The sequence below is a fragment of the Betta splendens genome, chromosome 13 (genome assembly GCF_900634795.4).
Source record: "Betta splendens chromosome 13, fBetSpl5.4, whole genome shotgun sequence".
In the NCBI taxonomy this organism is placed as follows: Eukaryota; Metazoa; Chordata; class Actinopteri; order Anabantiformes; family Osphronemidae; genus Betta; species Betta splendens.
The window spans coordinates 13,891,299-13,907,189 of NC_040893.2; the positions used below are offsets into that span (position 1 = coordinate 13,891,299).

Consider the following 15,891-nt stretch of genomic DNA (forward strand, 5'->3'; position numbering starts at 1 on the left):
GGATGCTCTAAGTGAAACACTTCCCCTTAATGTGAACAGTGTCTGTATCCAGGGTGCCCTTGTTTACACAATGGAGGTTAAGTAGACTGACTACTACTGTTCCTGGCACGGTGCCTTCTGGCCCAAAGGGTTGCAGGTTCCTCTAAACGGGTTAGTTATATAAAATCTCCATCACACATTCAAACTGACGTTACAATATATATTCAATAAATATTGTTTTTACATTTACAACTAATTTAAAGCACTTATGTCTGACTGGCCCTCTTATAAATATGCATCAAGGAGTCTGTGGATTAGGGGCAAGGATCCTTTGCTAAAGCTCAGTGTGTGTGTGTGTGTGTGTGTGTGTGTGTGTGTGTGTGTGTGTGTGTGTGTGTGTGTGTGTGTGTGTGTGTGTGTCTTTAGCCCAGCCGGGCAGAATACGGCCTGCTGTAAGCCCAGGCATGTGTGATTTGTGTGATTGGGTTTAGTCTGTGTTGATAGGCGACGTGTTGGACACTAGATGACCAGCCGCCCCATGGACAACACACGCTGTCCTGCTAAAAATATCAAGGTAAGATCCCACCGCCTGTCTGTTACCACAAGTAATTTCATTAGCAGCAGCTTCATCGTTTACAATTACTGTTCCAGTCAGTTCTGGACTTTCAATCTGTGCTGATAGCATCTGTGTAGGACACGTACATTTGTAGTACACAGGATATTTATAACTACAGAGCGGTGACACAAAGTGCCAGTTCTTGTTTTCAGATTTGGTGTGAACCTTATTTAACCTTTTGGCCATTTACCTGGTTATTGGTCAAACTGTAGCAGTTACGGACTAGATCTATGTGCCTTCCTTCATAGTAGTAGTACAGTGTGTGAGTAAATAATGGTGAATGGTAATTAACACAACACAATCCACTTAAAAATTCTTTTGGGAGAAAATGTGACTTGGATAAAGTGCTGTTCAGAGACTGTGATGTCAGGACCCTTTGCACTGCACCTGAGAAGTGCTGCTTCTTCCGTATGAATGATGGTGTAAATCACAGTGAGGGCCATTCGTTTGCAGCATGATGCCAGATCTGTTTCGACATCACCTGGCAGCAGAGGCAGGTTTCATTCTTGCCTTTTCATGTACCCTTGGCACTGTCAACGTTAGTCGTTGCCTGACTTGCTTTTTAAGAACTTTAATCCAGTCTTGCGTAAAGAAGTATGTTGACGTTTAATGCATTAGCTTAGCTAATGTCTAGTCGACCGCTGAACAAAAAACGCTGCTGTGAAACCTGTGCCAGGAGGTTCTCAGTGTCAGACTTCCTTTAAAGTGCACGTACAGTTAACCATGATAGAAATCACCAACCCGTCATCAGCGGACTCCGATCAGCAATAACTCCTTACTTGATGCTCTATGGGCTGAATCTTTGGCTCCTGGTCTACAACCACTTCAAGAGCATAAGTAATTTATAGATAAGATAGTCAGACTCTAAGGTGGGATGCAGTGGTCACACACTGTAGCAGCCACAATGAGAAATCTTCATGCACCATGAAGTGGTGATCTTGAATACTTGTCTGTGTTTATTTTAAAACCAGATCTTTATGTTTAATGCACTTTTGTGGATATTTGCTACAATACTGTACATCACTAACCTATATGCAGCATGCCATTACAAGATATTCAAACAGTGTCTTCCTGTCTATCAGAGAGCAGCCCAATAGTTAATTAGATTATTTATTTTTTGTTAACTTTCACTTACCTGTATAAGGGTTTTTTGCATTTTTTCACACAGATTACAATTTAATGAAGTGAAGGAAAGTTGGCTAATAGTGCTGAAAGTCCACTGCTGTCAAGAGTCCAAACATTATTCAGGAAACCCCCCAAGGTTCGCCAACGCAGACTGTGATAAGCACATTTTTTTTACTCCTCCCTTCCAGACATCTATGCTGCAGACTACAGGGTGTTGGTCTTTGTTTTAAAAACGGCTTGGTTACAAACGCTGGCACGGAGCCCACGGCTTCGACGTGTTTCACTGTAAAAGATACACTGAGCAGGCGGCCTTTAGGGAATCGTGGGGCTTTCAGAGGCAAAACCTTCACGAGTTGATACACAGTTCATGATGGGGGTCTCTGAAATTCCACTATGAAATATGGTTTAATTACTCACGCAGCCTTTCATAAATTACAGTAAGGATTGCGTTGGGTCAAGCATGTGATTGCAGATGTAGTTTACGCAACATGGATACGCGTGTGAAAGTGTTTGTGAGCCTTGCGTCTGCCTGAAGGTCCGAATGCAACACAGAGCTGTGAACCTTTTCTCTGCAGTGTGATTATATATACTATATAATACTGTACTTAGGTTTGCAAAAATAACCCGGGGCCGTTTAGAGCCAAAGACGCCTAACACCAGCGTTAACTCTGACCGTGCCACCAACTCTGTGTTGTGGCGACAACGTTTTGTAAATCGAGCAAAGAAAGTCAGTGTTTCACTTTCAAGTGCCTTGAATATTATTAGAAACATTGTAAAGCCACTCTGAAAAGGAACTACTGTTTAAAAGGATTAGAAAAAGACCCACAGATTATCAGCAGGGGTCAGACGGCTAAAACCTGAGGTAGCCCCACGTTGCCACACAGCTACTCCAGCGTGTGTTTGCGTCCACTCACATGCTTCAATAACGCCTGCTATCATCAAACTGGTCCGAAGTCGTGCTGCAGTTCACTATTTGTCTTATTACCATATCAAAGCGCGGCTGTGGGCGCACAAGCCCGTGCATGCTCAGTGTTTGTCCAGCATCTGCGTGCATCCATCTGCGCCGCCGTACTGTACGTGTGCGTCTCATGTGTGCAAGCGTGCGCGCCTGCTTGCAAGTCGGTGAGAGAGAGGGACAACGGGGGAGGGCGAGGGAGGGAGAGAGAGAGAGGAGAGAGGTCTGAAAGCTCAATGGGCAAACGCAGAGTCCTGATGTGCTAGTGCATGTTGTTCCTCCGGCAAGTTCGTCCAATTCCCCGGGATTCTTTAAGTTTTCGGCCCAAGTTGCGGCCGCTGCTCGTTTGTTTTACTTGCGGCAGTTTCTACTTGCTTTTACCTCCTGCAAAGGTAACGTATGCATGTGCGTTGGTATTAAATGCTACTGGCGTCTTGACTTTGGTGTCGCCTCAAGTCGAGGTAACGGATTATTCGTCTAAAGTTTAGGACGATTGCAGAAGATAAGAGTGGGTTTGAAGGAGTATCTGCATTCTTCATTTGATTTGTCTTGTAACAGCTTGTTACTATGTTTCTCTCATGTCCTTCCGTCCGTCTTAACAAAAATCTTGTGGCGTTATTGTTTTGCTCTCTTTCCTCCCAGAAAAAAATAAAAATCCACTTTTATATCCTGTAATAACCATTATTAGGATTTTACATATGTATAATTATGAATTCCAGTTGTTTGTACGCAACAGAACTTATATTTGCCTTTTGTATAAGATGTTTTTGTTTTTCTATTTCATCAAGCTGTTTACCAATGTTTTTTCTGTTGCAAGACAGTTGGACAGATACAGTTTGTGCATGGTGAAAGGCAGTAATCTGTTCAGCGGAGCATCCATTCACAGTGAATAAATATCTTACTCCATCATCACGTTTCTTTCAGGTTTCCAACAGTCTAATAGAAATCTTTGGTTTTCACACTAGCTCTAGTTCTAGAAGTTCTACTTTCTAAGCCATCACACTGCACCTCCGTCACAGGGTTCAGCCTGAAGCTAAAGTCATCATTGGGATGAAGATTATTTTCATCAGGAAGTAAAAGTGTGTATAGAGGAGAGAAAGGATGTTTGTTGGTCTGCGGACATGACAGAGTCTTAGTTGTGTGGTCGTCACATGTTGTGGATGCCTTTCCGTGGAAAACTGCTAGACACTTGTTCTTAATTAAGGTAATGACATTCCATGTAAATTGAGTCTTCCTACATTCTGGCATTCATTACTAATTTAGCTAATGCTGTAAACAATGGACTCCACATTTAAATGTCTCTCTAGGTTTGACACATGTATGGATCTATTAAAATGTAAGAAAGTCATATTTGGGAATTTAGCAAATATTACTAACTGCAACAATCTGATCTAAAACTTTGTAATTTTCTTATCTGTTGCTTAAATAATAAATAATCGTGAGTTCATTAGGTAAATTAAATGTACTGTAGCTAAAAATTTAGTAGTTGTGCTTCATGGTTTAGTCTCTGAACTCAACAATGTTGAATCTAAGTGATTTTTTTCCCCAGCACAAAACATGACGGTCGAAAAACAACAATAATACTAATAATCAAACGCATCATTGAATGTGAAAACATGCGGACAGGAGGTTGTGCGTCATGATTAGTATCAAATGTGGTATGTTCTTATCAGATGTGAGATTGCTGAAGGTACCATAGAAATCAAAAGTTATGATGCTCACGCGTACGACTGGAGGCTGAGGCGTTTCATGTGCTGTGTGTGTAATAATAAGAACAGGATGATTACATTCAAACGTGCCTTTTCTGGGTATTATTCTGCTTCTTTTTTTTTAACTGCTTCTTGTGTGACCTGCCTGTGAAATGCTGCCGTGTAAACTCCCTAATGTCTGTGCCGTTACCGACCTTTAATCAGATAAGCGCTGAAACAGGTTACGCAAGTGAGGGGACGGCGTGAAACGAGGAAGAGGAGGTAAGTGAGTGAGCATGTCCCAGCACAGTCCCCGGAGCGTCTGTCCCCGATATTTACACAGATGTTTTCAACAGGTTCCACCGCACGCGGGTGTAAAGCTACTGTGCAGAACTCCCGGAACCTTAACTGTGTGTCATCTCCGTGTGTTGCAGTTCGCCCCATCGTCGAGGATCAAGAGGAAGCTGCACGCGGGAAACACCCATGATTCCCTTCACTTGTCTAGCGGCCACGTCCAGATAGAGCTCATCTCTCCCTCCATAGACCCTCTGTCTGCCCTGATCGCCCGCTCCCGGCGCCTCCTGTTCCACGAAGCTCCTCTGCTCACTCCATGGCGCCTCCGTTTACACACAGCTGCCCTCATCGTAGCTTCATTCTCACATTTTAGCTCTTTTGCCTGTTTGGTTTCTCCGCCGCCTGTCAAACACGCACAAGTCCTGGTCGTCCAGTTCGCGCCACACAACCGCTGAGCCATTCCGTCACTCTCCTAATCGCTCTGTTCCCCTGATGGGCACCATATCAGACAGCAGTGCCACATTCCCGTCTTCATCGCTGAGAACCTCTCTCCACCCCTAACTGCCTCACCAAGACCCACACCGACCAAACCCAATGGAGACGGCAGATATGATGATGACGAGCACTTTGACAATGGACAAGGAAGAGAATGAGGGCGATAGGGAACAAGGGAAGGAGGAGGTGGGGGGAGAAGAGGAGGGGACACAGCAGGAAAATGGTCGATTGGTGCTGCCTGATGGAGTCGCTGAGAGGGGACCCAAGAGCCTGACCTCCGGTTCTGGCCAGCGTGTATCAAACGGCTTCACCACGTCCACCCCTCAGAGCCCGAGGGAGGGGCCGGGGACGGCAGCTTCGTCCGGGGGCTCGGCCTCGGCGCCTGGAGGTGGCACCGGGCCGGCGCCACACGGAGGCCTCAGGACTCTGGTGGTCCAGCAAACCAGCCTGGAGAGGCCTCGAGAAACCTGGAGCAAGAAGATGGACTTCCTGCTGTCGGTGATCGGCTACGCCGTGGACCTGGGGAACGTCTGGCGCTTCCCCTACATCTGCTACCAGAACGGAGGAGGTGAGGAAAGCGGAGCGAGAGAGTTACAGCAGAGGCAGGTTTTTGTTTTTTTTTTTTGGGGGGGGGGGGGGAGCATCTATAGTAGCAAACATATGTTCTGCAAAAATCTAAGGCATAAAAAGGTAAACATGCTTTTAAAGTCCATGCGGGTGGTTTGTGCTCCCCTCACCTAGAAGTAAACACCCTCCTTTCAACTTTTATTGAATTTGCAATAATAAAATCTTTGCAATTTCCTGTGCCGTGTGTGTCTCACGCAGCGAGCTGGAGATGGGGACTGGGAGGCACTTGATAGAGGCAACAGTATTAATTGTGATTTTTATGAGAACGCCTTCAGTCTCTGCGCCCTCGCTTAATAACCTGTCTCCCAGGCAGCTGCTCAATCAACCCTTATCTTTGCTTTTATGTCACAAAGAGACGCGTGTGTGTGTGTGTGTGTGTGTGTGTGTGTGTGTGTGTGTGTGTGTGTATGTGTGTGTGTGTGCGCCAGCCCACGTGCCCACGTGCACACATGCACATAGGTGATGCTCAGATAGGAGGAGGGAAACACAGATGTGTAATCTGCACATCAGCCCGGACGGGTGAGACCTGTCTGCCGCTCCCGGTCCTGGGAGTTTGGTCTTTTATTCCTGCTTCCAGCGCGTTTGTGCTCTGGTCTAACTCAGCGTAGCGGTAGCGGTAGCAGAGCCAGCGCTGCAGCTCTGCTCGTCCGTCATTGTGGAGTGACCCTCTCACTGTGTGTTTCCACAGAGCACATTAAATGCAGTGATGAAGTGGAAAATCATGGGCTGTTGCTTTTGAAGGGGCCGGGGTTATGTAAAATATAAGGCACTTATGATATTTAATGGTTTTTGGAGAGTGTGTTGTAATGTTTTATGTTGATTGGGCCCAGTGGGACCAGTAGAACTTCCCAGGAGTGTAGAGTAATTGACTTTTTACCATTTTCCTACAACTCTTTCTTTTTCCACGTATTGACTGCTCTTCATTTTTACGTTCCTTCCCACCTTTCTCCTCGTCTGTCCGCTCAGGCGCCTTTCTGCTGCCCTACCTGCTGATGGCCGTGTTCGGGGGCGTGCCCCTCTTCTACATGGAGCTGGCGCTCGGCCAGTTCCACCGCAGCGGCTGCATCTCCATCTGGAAGCACATCTGCCCCATCTTCAAAGGTAACGGCTGCGGCTCCCGGGGAGAACAGCAGATGGAGGGGATTGTGTTAAAACCAATAGCTGGCACAAAAGGAGACGCAATGAGAAGGAAGCATTACAACAGCTGCTTATCACCAGAAAAGTAAAGTGGAGGGGCAGAGAACACAAAGCACACGGCTGAGTGTGAGGGACAGATGGTTTAACCTCCATGCCCCCTCAGTGCAGCCTCTAGTTTCTTGTACATCCAGTGACTCTGTTATGGAAATTGTCACATTTCCATGCCAAATGCCAGATGCTTAGAAATTTGATAGGATGTAAATTGCTGTTGTTTGGAAATGTCACCCACTTCCCCAAACGCACCTCACATTACCTTAAACGCAACGCCGATTCCCGAGGCCGACTGATGTTGGGACTCTTGCAGGGATCGGCTTCGCCATCTGCATCATAGCCCTCTACATCGCCTTCTACTACAACACCATCATGGCCTGGGCCCTGTACTACCTGCTGGCCTCCTTCCGACCCACCCTGCCCTGGACCACCTGCACCAACAGCTGGAACACGCCCAACTGCCACCGCTACATGTCCAGCGACCACAACGTGTCCTGGTCCAACTCGTCCACCTCCCCCGCCGAGGAGTTCTATACGTAAGTGCATGTAAGTCGTAGGTGGAGGCATCAGGGTGGATGAGCCGCAGGGAGCAGTTACAGCTGCTGCTGCTGGTGGTGTTTAGGAGCGAAATCCACTTACACCTCTGATGCCCAAGACAGAGCAGGAAGTTATTACAGAGGCGTTTCAGAAGGAGAACTGATGGGATCAGTGATGCGTAGAAACAGAGGATGGCACAAAAATAAACACCTGAAGTCAAAATAGACATAAAATCCTAAAAAGTGATTTACTGTGATAAAAATGTTGTTAATGTGCAGATATTTGGAAGCAACAACCAGATTGTGTTCATGGATATTTTACACATGTTCCCTCAACTGTTTGGGGCCATTAAGAAAGACATCATTATGTCTGTTATTTCCCCCAAAGACCAACATCTGCCCCAACTGTTAATAAAACACTATTAAATGGAGCCTTTTATTTTTCCTGAGGTTTTTTCTCCTGCGAGTTAAAACCTGAGCTCCGTTGGATTAACTTCCCTCGTTTCCTTGTTGCTCCTTGGTCTTATCAGCTGGTCTCTCGTCTGTGTTTGTGTGGAGACGGATTCGGGCTTTATCCATAGTGGGACAGGTTTAAAGGCAACAAATGACTCAATGGAGTCTGGCGCCAGAACTTCCTGTTTTGAACATAAATCATGTCAGTGTTTCTCGTCTCCGTGTCCAACCTTTGACTGGACGTTGACCTCGCTGATTTTACTCCTTCCCTTCAAGTTTGTTGCCTGGTTCTGTCATATTTGAACTTTCTGAGCAGTTCACTTAGTGTTTTCATATCTGGCCTCTGGGCTGATTGACAGTGAGACCATTCGTCCTACGTTTTCTCTTTCTCTCCCCTTCCTTCTTTACAGTCCTGTTTTTCACCTCTGCTTTGTACCGTATCTCACCCTTTTCCATCTCCCCTGTTTTTTCCTCTGTTTATCACATCTTTATCGTTTGCTTTCCAGATTTCACAACCCAAGATCTCTCCACTTGTTTTTCACACTTTGTTATGCCCCTTCCCCTCCTATTATTCTCCCTTTCCCCTCCTGTTATTCTTTCCCCTACTGTCTCCCCTTGATTCACATGACTTGCTCTATTTCCTGTCGTCCTCCTTGACGTCCTCCATTTTCTCACCAGTCCCCCGTTGCTGCTTACATTCTGACTCCGGATCTCCATCCAAGCGACTCTCACTCGCCTGTTCTGTCCAGTCGCCAGGTGCTGCAGGTCCACCTCTCCCCGGGTCTGCACCAGCTGGGCTCTGTCAGCTGGCAGCTGGCCCTCTGCCTGCTCTTCATCTTCACCATTGTCTACTTCAGCATCTGGAAGGGAGTCAAGACGTCTGGAAAGGTAACTGAAGGGGCGCCTGCACGGCTGATGGGGGTGTCAGTTAGAGGGGGTGGATGGATGGATGGATTGATGGAGGCAGAGGGGCAGAGAAAACAGCAGTTGTTCTCCCATCAACTTGTCATCTTTATTGTAACTCATCATCACGGGTTGAAGCTGTTTAGAAAAGAAGTCCTAAGGTTAAACAGTTTGTGGTTCAACCTTTGATAACCCATCCTGAGGTGGAGAAGTGAAGACCTGAGTTGACTTTTTCTTACTTTCCTTCCTTCCATCAGGTGGTTTGGGTGACTGCCACCTTCCCCTACCTGGTCCTGCTGGTCCTACTGGTCCGCGGGGCCACTCTGCCAGGGGCCTGGAGGGGCGTCGTCTTCTATCTCAAGCCTGACTGGGAAAAGCTGCTCAGCACTACAGTAAGTCGTGCGTCGCTGTTACATTACGTTTGCTCTGTTCTTCTTTCCTCTGAATGCACATCCTTTACTTTAACACGCATCCGCTCTGCAGGTGTGGATTGATGCAGCAGCTCAGATCTTCTTCTCTCTGGGTCCAGGCTTTGGCGTCCTCCTTGCCTTTGCGAGCTACAACCCCTTCCACAACAACTGCTACAAGTGAGAATTGAGATCACAAAGCTTTAAACTTGGCTCATACGTGTTTAATACCTACCTTTGCTCCCTGTTCTTACCAGAGATGCGTTGGTCACCAGTTCTGTGAACTGTCTGACCAGCTTCCTGTCTGGCTTCGTCATATTCACTGTGTTGGGATACATGGCCGAGATGAGACAGCAGGATGTGGATGCTGTGGCCAAGGATGCTGGTAGGAAAAGCAATGGTTCCTGATGTGAATGTAGACCGTTCTGTGTATTGTTGCTGTCAGATCTGTTTTTAGCTGCTTCTCTGTTTTCCCTCCAGGTCCAAGTCTGCTGTTCATTATTTATGCAGAAGCCATAGCAAACATGCCTGCCGCCACCTTCTTCGCCATCATCTTCTTCCTCATGATCATCATGCTGGGGCTGGACAGCACGGTTAGTAGGAAAGTCAACCACTGACCAGTGCTCTGTTTGCAGGTTCTCCTGTCTGCTCCTCCTGCTTGTAACCCATCACTGTCCGTTCCACGTCTCTCATGCCTAGAAATACTGTTTTCATCTTCGCCTTGTTCTTTTCCATTTTGGACAACTGTCAAAAACACCGTGATAGGACATTCATATCACTATTGTGTGGCGATGTTGTCTCCATAAGCCATAATCTGCTCGGCGGCGGCCAGCTGGAGAGGCCTGTGAGGCTCTTATCATACGCTGATAATCAGCGTGGAATCAGCTGCTATGCTCCTTGATATTATGACTGAGGATATTACTGCAGAATGTGTCAGCGCACTTGGATTCAGACGGGATCAGCTTAATGTTTTTGTCAGTCTCTAACAGCTCATGAAGGACCGTCAGATTTAGTGTGGTTCCATTTGGAGCATGAACTGCTGAAGCCGGTCCGGCTTTTCACACCGCGTCTTCTTTTCATCCTCCTCTCTCCAGTTCGCGGGGTTGGAGGGGGTCATCACGGCGATGCTAGACGAGTTCCCTCACATCCTGGTGAAAAGGCGAGAGTGGTTTGTCTTTGGCCTGGTGTGTGTCTGCTACCTCGGGGCTCTGTCCACACTCACATATGTAAGTTATCCATACTGTATATGTGAAGTTCACTAAGTACAGTACATGCAATAATATATTTTGTTTAGTAAATTATTCCACCTGATTATCCACTTTATTTAATGCTTATAGTTCCTTTAAAGTTCTTATTGTTGTCAAGGCATATTTTGCTTTATTTATAGTAGTATGCTGGATGGCAGGTAAGCGTTTTCTGAAATCAGATTAGAGCAGCTCACGTAATCTCTTTATCTCCAGCCCTCATTATAGTAAGGAAGTGACTGCTCCATTCAGCACTCACAACATATTAGTCTCTTTGGTGGAGTCAGGCTTTGGACACGAGGCCTTGTGCACAGGAGTCATTCCAAGCGTGTTGTGCTGCAGGGAGGGGCGTTTGTGGTGAAGCTGTTCGAGGAGTACGCCACGGGCCCCGCAGTCATTACCGTCGTCCTGCTTGAAGTCATCGCTGTTTCCTGGTTCTATGGTGAGTTGGAGGTTGTAACAGTTCCAGTAGCTGTAGCGACAAAATGCCACTTTAATCATCCATAATCGAGTTTAATCCACTGGGTTGAGTTCTGCATATGTCCGTGTGTTGCAGGTACCAACCGCTTCTGTAATGACGTCCAGATCATGCTTGGTTTCTACCCGGGGTGTTTCTGGAGGGTCTGCTGGGTGGCCATCTGCCCCTGCTTCCTGCTGGTCAGGCTCACCTCCTCGAACCTCCTTGTGTCAGATGGGAGAACAAGCTTAATGCAGCGGCTAGAACGGTTTGTCCAGATGTTTGATTCCTGAAGCTCTCTTTTTATCCCTGCTTCCAGTTCATCATCATCAGTTTCCTGGCCTTTCCTCCGGATGTCAAGTTGTTCGACTACCATTATCCGCCATGGACCACCATCTTGGGCTACTGCATCGGTGTGTCCTCGTTCATCTGTGTCCCTGCTTACATGGCCTACCACCTGCTCAATGCCAAGGGTACATTCAAACAGGTACTGTACATTATTTGCCCATTTGATCTTACTTTTGGTGCAATTCCTCCTTCCTTCCTCCTTTCATTCATACTTGTACCATCTATTGACCTTTGTTCTTTCACCGGAAGATTTCTGTTTACTTCCTTTCAATACACTGTCACAATTGACCCTCTGCAGTGAACACGTGGCTGGAGATCACGATCAAACAAACCTAGGCCCTACTGTACTTTATGATCCCACTCATTTACAGGCCCTTATCAAAATCCTGCAGCACCTGTGTTGCTTGTTTGTTGGCACTCCTCAACAGCACTCTAGTATCAGAACAACCATATAACAAACATAGACAAGTCATTCAGTTTGTAGATGTGTATGTAACTTACATATCCTAATAAATAAGAACAAAGTAGATCATGTGATGATCATCACTGCTGCGTCTTTGTGTAAGAGTTGACAGCAGCGGTCTGACATCAAAGAGGCTGGTAGACAGAGTGTCTTTGGCTGCGGTCCAGTATTGACCCTGCTGCCAGCGCACACAAAGACCCTGACGCACGCTGTCAACACACGGGAGTCGTGTTTTTGTGCCTACGTGAGCGTGAAAAGACAGCGATGATGACCGTGTGTGTGCGTGTGTGTGTGTGTAGCCGGACGGCAGCTGTGTCCGTCACGTGTAGCGTTAGTCTCTTTAATTTGCTAAAGCTGTGGCGACTGTTGTTGCTGTATGTTTCCGGTAACAAGGGTGACGGCCATTTTTTCACATAAATGACATCTGGATTCATGCTGCTTTGGTTTCCTCTCTTCTGAACAGCGTTTGTTAAAAAGCATCACTCCAGAGCCCAGCAGTGAAAACCACAGAGACTTCATCGTCACCAACGCCATCTGACCGAAGCCGGACCCAGATGCAGGAACTCCACTGTAGCTCCAGTATGTAGAGCTCCTTCCTCTGGACACACTGCAAAACTACAGGACCAGAGGCTACTGCAACTTTCACCGTTCTGCCTCTTTTCCCCCGTCTTCTCCTTGTTTACCTTTCACACACCGATCTCTAGAAATAGAAGCGGAGTCAGCTGGAGCCAGGATGCAGTAGAGTCCTCTGGCATCACTCTCAAACCCAGGGCCCAGTTTATGTTCAACATTTATCACCGAAGTAATTTGAGGACCAAACTTTCCTTCAGGTTATATAGTTAAGAAGTATTTTATATAATAATACAAACAAGGACCCAGTCTGTGTTTGTACCACGCAGTCAAACTGGAAATACTTCATATTGAAATCAGTTGCAAAAGGCCGGACAGTTCATTCCATGCTGTTAAGTTATGCATTGTAATATGTAGCAGAAATCAGGTATATTTTTACATTTGTTACCAAAGCCAAATAAATGATATGTTCTGTCCATATCTTTAAATATCTTTTATTAAGTACTTAACTGTATTGTAGCCATGTTATGTTCACTGTCAACCTGTGCTTATTTGACGACACGTTGGAGTAACAATGGTTTTGCAATGACTTCCCTACACTGTGAAGCACTGGTAGTGGCGTGTGTGTGTGTGTGTGTGTGTGTGTGCGTGTGTGCGTGTGCATCAAAAAAGTAGGAAAACGGCTCACGGACAAGCGACCGTGTGTGTTCAGACAATAACCGCAATATAGGAGGCGTATTTATTGGATGGAGTGTGTCACGGTGGCCGTCCTCATACATGCACTGTGCTGATGGCCCTTTAACCTCAGTGACATTCAGCACCGTGTCGTCGTGTCATCAGCGATAGAAACCAAATATGGATCAGAGCTAATAACATCATCCACGTCCCGTCTTTACAAATCCACGTTGCTCCTCTTTACTTTCTACCAAAAACCTGCGCGAGTGCGTCCGTGTTGCGCGCGAGTGCCGTACATCCACGTGTGTGTTTGCTGCTCCGTCTGGTGTCGGTGTTATCTCTCGTGAGCCCCCGTCTCCTCCCTCCATGGGCGTGTGAACGTGTGAGGATCGGACGCGTTCAGCCCCTTTGGTGTGTGCATGCTGTCACAAGTGCGTGTCCTGTGCTTCAAATGTGTGAGTGTGTGTGTGAGTGTGTGTGTGCCTGCGTGCATGTGTGTGTGTAATGTGAACTGTGGTCTTGTTAACTGCCAAATTATCTAATGAAGGATGTAAATTCCCTCCTGCCTCTCGCTTTCCCATGTACCTCTCACGCTTATGTAAGATCTATATATGTCAAATGGCTGTATTGAGAAATACACCTGTATAGAGTGAACTATAAATAAATGGGGAATAATAAAGATATATGGAAATAAATATCATGCCTCAGTCCTCATTAACAATTTAATATTGACTTTTTTATAATAATATTTACACCACAATACTACACCACACAAGCACGACCATTTGGATGCATGAACCTGCACAATGTGCGTGAACTATGACCTTGTTCTCATTTGCCAGGTCCTCAAATAGAGATGGAACACAATGGTAAAATCAAATATTAACTGTAACTCAGTGAATAAATATATGTTTGCGACAGGCTGTCGTCTTGCTGTCAGAGGCACCTCTTTGAGATGCACTGCTTCTCTCTTTGAGCTGTGTATTTTCTACTGCCTGATTCCTGATTCATTGACTAGGACCGTGCTGCATAACACAACCGCTGCGGGACATGACTCACCTTTCCAATGTTTTCCCACTAATACAGACACTGTTGTGATGAACGATCTGCAACAGGATCTACCGTAGCTGACACGTTCCATTACCAAACAACCAGATCAGGGGGACTAATTACTGCGGGTCCTCGTCCAGGTAGCAGAGCTCTGATTGGTCGGCCGCTCGCGAGGTCGTCGCGTGAGTCCGTTCGCTGTCACTGCGTTAAAGAGAGTAACAATTCTATTATCTAATTCTAGGCCTCCTCTTCGACTGCGTAACGAGGCGACGTCTCACATTTGACGCACGGCGGCTCCCGTGAAACAGGCGACATCTGCGATGTTACAGCAAACTCATTAATGAAAAGTCATGTTCACGCTGTCAACTGATTCCCACGTCGACTGAGCTGCGCCGCCCGCCCCGCTCGCGCACACCATCACCGTTCGTCTCTCGGCCCGCGTGCGTCTTGTGTGTACAGTGCTCGCAACACAACGGCGCCTTGTCACCAGTGATTATTTCCTGCAACTGAACTCTGCAATCAGCGGCCCCGGCGACTCGTGTGACGTTCAAATGTGGACACACGGACGCGGACGTCGAGACAAAACATGCGGAATGAACGCTGTTGAGAGGATGTTTGTCAGTGAAAGCCAGTGTGCAACAGATGTTTAACCACAGGCAGCAAAGAGGCCTGTTATTATTCCAGTGTATGCTAAGGCAGCACCTATCAGATTTAAAACTAACTTTGAAGCTGTTTTTTTTATTAATTTAATCTCACCTCTGTACTGTACCCCTGCATCCAGTTGTGTGTCAGCGTGCGAGTGTGTACTTTATTGTGGCAATTTCCTCTGAACTCCTTCCCCCTGCCTGATGGACGCATCCTGTCTGCTTTGTTTTGCCTTATCGCAGCAGATCTATATTAAACAGCGCAGCGCAGCCGGCGTATCCCTCCGCCTCTGCCGTATCCCTCCGCCTCTGCCGTACCTGTCATCTGCTGCGCCTGCCAGCTTCTCTATCAGGTGTCTATCAAAACCTCCAGCTCATTTCATCTCCCTCTCCAACTCCTCTTTTTTCTTTCTTTTATTAATTTGCGGCCACCTGGACTCTGTATTTCTATGTATGATTCTGGTCCGAGATTTTCTGTGATTGCTGTCGTTTGGAGAGATCCTCATGGGATCTCATTTGTTGCACGATACTATACCTCTCCCACTTCATTGCAGCAATCACTTTGACTTTCCACGTTCCTGTCGAGTTTGACATATCTTTCAACTCCCTTTCTGTCAGTTTCTTCTCAGCTCTGGATATAAATAATTTTGAGAGCAATCCGGAGGGTCACTCTCCTTTTTCTCACAGACAAATCCTGACATTTACCTTTCTAACTTCTTCTGTCTGTCCTCTCCCTGTCTCACCTTTTTCCTTCTACCCAACTTCTCATCTGATCTCCTGATACTGTGGCTGCCTCTGAGAGACAGGAAATTAAACCCTTTTTTCCCCCTCTGTCTGTGGCTCCTGCCCGTTATCACACAGAAACCTTGATTCCCTGCAGTGGCTGTCTCTCACCCCCCTAATGAACTCATTTTGCACGAAGGGAGAATACCACCTTATCTCTGCAGAGTAGGCCCTCTTCTCTCTGTGACACACATGCACTTTCACTTTCTCTGTCTTTTCTCCATTGCTCATTTCTCCTGGCTCCTTAATTCATATAATTGTTGCCAGGATACACTGAGGGTCCGTTGTCTTATCATTACAGGTAAGGAGATGTGAAGGGTGGGGAGCTGTAGAGAGCGGAGTGACTGTCACTCTGGTGTTGACGTTGTTTAATCATTGAACTCCACGAAGT

The 15,891-nt window shown here is 46.6% G+C and overlaps 1 protein-coding gene and 1 long non-coding RNA gene across 4 annotated transcripts; one reads left to right on the forward strand and one right to left on the reverse strand.

Annotated features, from left to right (window-relative positions):
• The first annotated feature begins 474 nt into the window (after positions 1-474).
• Positions 475-13,730, forward strand: slc6a4a (solute carrier family 6 member 4a). 3 transcript variants are annotated; one of them, XM_029170455.3, is made up of 15 exons: positions 2,880-3,067; positions 4,798-5,720; positions 6,746-6,880; positions 7,281-7,503; positions 8,706-8,844; positions 9,117-9,251; positions 9,343-9,446; positions 9,524-9,651; positions 9,747-9,859; positions 10,361-10,492; positions 10,853-10,952; positions 11,067-11,167; positions 11,287-11,454; positions 12,242-12,357; positions 12,483-13,730. In XM_029170455.3, exons 2-14 carry the CDS (start codon positions 5,252-5,254, stop codon positions 12,314-12,316), a joined length of 2,022 nt encoding a protein of 673 aa, XP_029026288.1. In that variant the 5' UTR covers positions 2,880-3,067; positions 4,798-5,251; the 3' UTR covers positions 12,317-12,357; positions 12,483-13,730. The 3 variants fall into 3 exon arrangements, with proteins under 3 accessions (XP_055369935.1, XP_029026288.1, XP_029026287.1); XM_055513960.1 differs by lacking the exon at positions 2,880-3,067 and adding an exon at positions 475-553 and having other exon boundaries at positions 12,242-13,730; XM_029170454.3 differs by having other exon boundaries at positions 12,242-13,730.
• On the reverse strand, positions 10,590-15,076 carry LOC114867621 (uncharacterized). Its single transcript, XR_003787906.3, has 3 exons — positions 14,830-15,076; positions 11,075-11,191; positions 10,590-10,982 (listed from the first exon to the last, which is right to left on the reverse strand). It is a non-coding gene; the product is annotated as an uncharacterized LOC114867621 (long non-coding RNA).
• Positions 15,077-15,891: the final 815 nt, after the last annotated feature.